Genomic DNA, 3,686 nt, shown 5'->3' on the forward strand with positions numbered 1-3,686 from the left:
AAATGGCCCAGTTTTTTCGCTTCTACTGGTTATTCAGTTCTTATTTTTGCACTAAGCATTGCATTTGCTTGTGTGTTTGCTGATGATAGACAGGTAGAATTGATATTTTCTTTTTCTTTTTTGTACTAACGACTTCTAGATACAATTCAATAAGCCATGATGAACGATATAATATGTGACAGAATTTTCATAAGACAATGACAAATGAAAGATTGCATATACAGGTTTACATTGCTTATATGGGTTCACTCCCTAAGAATAACTATTCACCTTTGGAGCACCAGCAGAGTATCTTACAGGAAGTTGTTGAAAACAGGTGTGGGAACAGCCGAACAGATTCAAGTTTTTGTACTAATCTTTAATGAGAAGTTATTTTTAGTGGCGATTGAATTATGACTACATTTTGATAATGCTGATGATATGCTTTGTTGCAGCTTACCATCAGAGTTGATAACTCGTAGCTTTAAAAGGAGTTTTAATGGATTTGCAGCCAAACTAAGTGTAAAAGAGAGCCAAAAGCTTGCAAGTTAGTAGCAAATAAATTAGGACTTTTATAATAAAAAAATGAAATTTATATTTCTTTTGATGGATATATATATTAATTTTGTATTACTACACATACAGGCATGGAAGGAGTAGTATCGGTTTTCCCAAGCAAAAAATATGAGCTTCACACAACAAGGTCTTGGGATTTCATGGGATTGAAGGAGAATGTGAAGAGAGTTCCTAAGATAGAAAGTGATGTGATTGTGGGCGTCATCGACAGTGGAATCTGGCCAGAAGCAGAGAGCTTTGCTGGTGATGGTTTCGGTCCTCCCCCAAAGAAATGGAAAGGCGCTTGCGTTGGAGGCAAAAACTTTACGTGCAACAAGTAACATGTCTTCCTCAATTCATGCTACTTGCATTGTATTTCAGGAATTATATAATAATCAATAACATAAGAAATATCATTATGTGCATTCCTTGCTTCATTAGATCATTTTAAATTATTGTTTAATGTCTACAGCAAGCTTATTGGGGCTCGATTTTACGATTCAAAAGGATTGAACTCGGGCGTTTCGGCGAGGGACACACAGGGACATGGTACACATACTGCGTCGACAGCAGCTGGAAACCAAGTTACTAATGTGAGCTTCTTCGGATTGGCTCAAGGCAATGCAAGAGGGGCAGTTCCCTCGGCAAGGATTGCAGTTTACAAAGTCTGTTGGGAAGAAGGATGTGATGCACAAGATATTTTGTCTGCTTTTGATGATGCTATTAGTGATGGTGTGGACATACTTTCAGTCTCATTAGGCGGAGAGAAGTCAGATGACTATTCGATTGATCCAATCGCCATCGGTGCATTCCATGCCATGCAGAATGGGATCCTCACCTCACAGTCTGCTGGAAATAATGGTCCTGAACCAGGATCAGTTTCGAGCATTGCTCCTTGGATCCTAAGTGTTGCAGCGAGCAACACTGATCGGAAAATCATAGACAAAGTTATCCTCGGTGACAACACCACTTTAGTGGTGAGAATGACTCGTTGCATTTAAGTACACGTAGTTCTGGATTTTTCAATTATTACTATACTGTTTCTTTTTTCTCATTGGTTTTAGTTGTTGACATTTAGCCACCGTTTTATTACAACAACATATATAAGCGGTTTCTGATGGTTTACAGGGAAGCGCTATAAGTCCCTTCGTCGTAAAAAAGAAATTGCCTTTGGTTGATAGTTATTCAACTGCTCTTGATGGGAAGATTATCTTCTACGAAGCTTTTCGACTACGGAACAGATGCATTATCCTACAATGCAGGTGGGATGATAATACAAGATGATCGGGACAGATTCCAAGATTTTTGTTGGAATTATCCCCTACCCACATCTCTCCTGACATCTGGTGATGCAGAAAAAGTATCATCCTACATGACCAGTACAGAGTAAGAATCATACTGAATTCAAACTTAATATTGTAATTTCTAATTGGTCGACAGTAGTTTTTTCAAACCATAAAAATTCCACTTTTAGCTTCTGTATCTGAACTTTTTGTTAGACCCATTTCTGACGTTTTAGTTAACAGAAACCCTGTGGCAACTATCTCAAAGAGTGAGATCTTGAGAGATGCAAACGCTCCCAAGGTTGTTACATTCTCTTCCCGTGGACCTGATACTCATACCCCCGGCATCCTCAAAGTAATTACTTTTATTGTGTGCTGCATTTGCCTACCGTTTCTCAGTTTCCTTGCGTAGTTCTATTATTCTCATATTGCGCATTATTACATAATTTCTCATTTTTGTGATGTTTTGCAGCCAGACATAACAGCCCCAGGAACTGATATATTAGCAGCATGGTCGCCGGTAGCTCCACCAACAGTATCTAATGATGTAAGGTCTGTGAAGTACAACATGATCTCTGGGACATCTATGTCATGTCCCCATGTCACTGGTGCTGCTGCTTACGTAAAGACTTTCCACCCCGATTGGTCGCCTTCAGCAATAAAATCAGCTCTTATGACTACTGGTAAAATCATCTAATGATAGATCCAGTGTTTACCTAAATGTATACTTGAATACTAACAAAATATGTATTTTGATGCGCATAGCTTTCCCCTCAATGCTACAAGAAACCCAGATGCTGAGTTCAGTTACGGCGCTGGCCATATTGATCCTGTAAAGGCTGTAAATCCTGGCTTAGTGTATGATGCTCTTGAAGGCGAATACATAAAATTCCTATGCAGCATAGGGTATACTTCAGATAAGGTAAAACATGTAGCAGGTGATGGCAGTGGCTGTCCAAAGAATTTCAGTGGTTCGGTGAAGGATCTAAACTACCCTTCAATTATCTCTGTTGCTGCCAAGGCTAATTTTTCAAGGACAGTTACTAATGTTGGTGTTGCCAATTAGACTTACAAAGCAACCGTCACATCTCCTTCCAACCTGAAGATTGTTGTTAGCCCTAGCGTTCTTGCCTTCAAAACCTTAAAAGAGAAGCAGTCTTTTGTTGTATCAGTTTCAGCAACGTCGCAAGATAATGAAATTAACTCTGCATCATTGGTTTGGTCTGATGGAATTCACATAGTAAGAAGCCCCATAGTTGTCTACCTAAACAGCACTGCTACCAATGTGGTTTCTTAGTTAACACAGCTTCATTGGCATGAAAATTATGTATGAAACTTCTTTAAAACGGAAGTGTCTCTAGTAGTTCAACCAAACTGTCATATTTCTTACCTTACTTGTGTGCAAAAAAAAAAGTCAGATTTCTTTTTAATAGATTGAGCATGGTATTAATTTTTTTTCCCATATATATGTGTTGACGTCTTCACACATTGTGAACCATAACTCGTAAAAAGACCGATTAAAAGCAGAGATTCCTGGATATATTATCCCTAATGAATTCGAAGAATGTGTTGAACTCTTTTGGTTACATCAACAAGCTATTAAATCTTTAATTCACATCATGATTCGAAGTCTATTAGGGGCTGGTTTGCCCAGACTGGAGTTGGTGCCTAGCATCGAATCGTGGGTGTCACTGACAGGGATTCTGGCCAGAGAAGCTATACTAATGAAGGTTTTGGCGGTTTGGCCCTTCCCCAAGTAATGGAAAGGGAATTCTGTTGGAGGCAATTACCTTTTGCATGAAATTTTTTATTTCTCAAAGTAAGTTAATCATTAATTACCAACCACCAATGACCCATACTCTTGAGCTA

The 3,686-nt window shown here is 38.7% G+C and overlaps 1 protein-coding gene across 1 annotated transcript; it reads left to right on the top strand.

Moving 5' to 3' along the window:
• Positions 1-218: 218 nt before the first annotated feature.
• Positions 219-3,114, top strand: LOC147486560 (subtilisin-like protease SBT4.9). The gene is given in 9 exon segments (XM_086573770.1): positions 219-316; positions 435-526; positions 625-871; positions 1,007-1,511; positions 1,663-1,796; positions 1,828-1,920; positions 2,061-2,172; positions 2,290-2,500; positions 2,612-3,114. Coding segments are annotated over 9 exon segments (1,974 nt in total). The 5' UTR covers positions 219-239.
• The last annotated feature ends 572 nt before the right edge of the window (positions 3,115-3,686 follow it).

The sequence above is a fragment of the Coptis chinensis genome, chromosome 7, assembly GCF_015680905.1.
Source record: "Coptis chinensis isolate HL-2020 chromosome 7, ASM1568090v1, whole genome shotgun sequence".
Taxonomy (NCBI): domain Eukaryota; kingdom Viridiplantae; phylum Streptophyta; class Magnoliopsida; order Ranunculales; family Ranunculaceae; genus Coptis; species Coptis chinensis.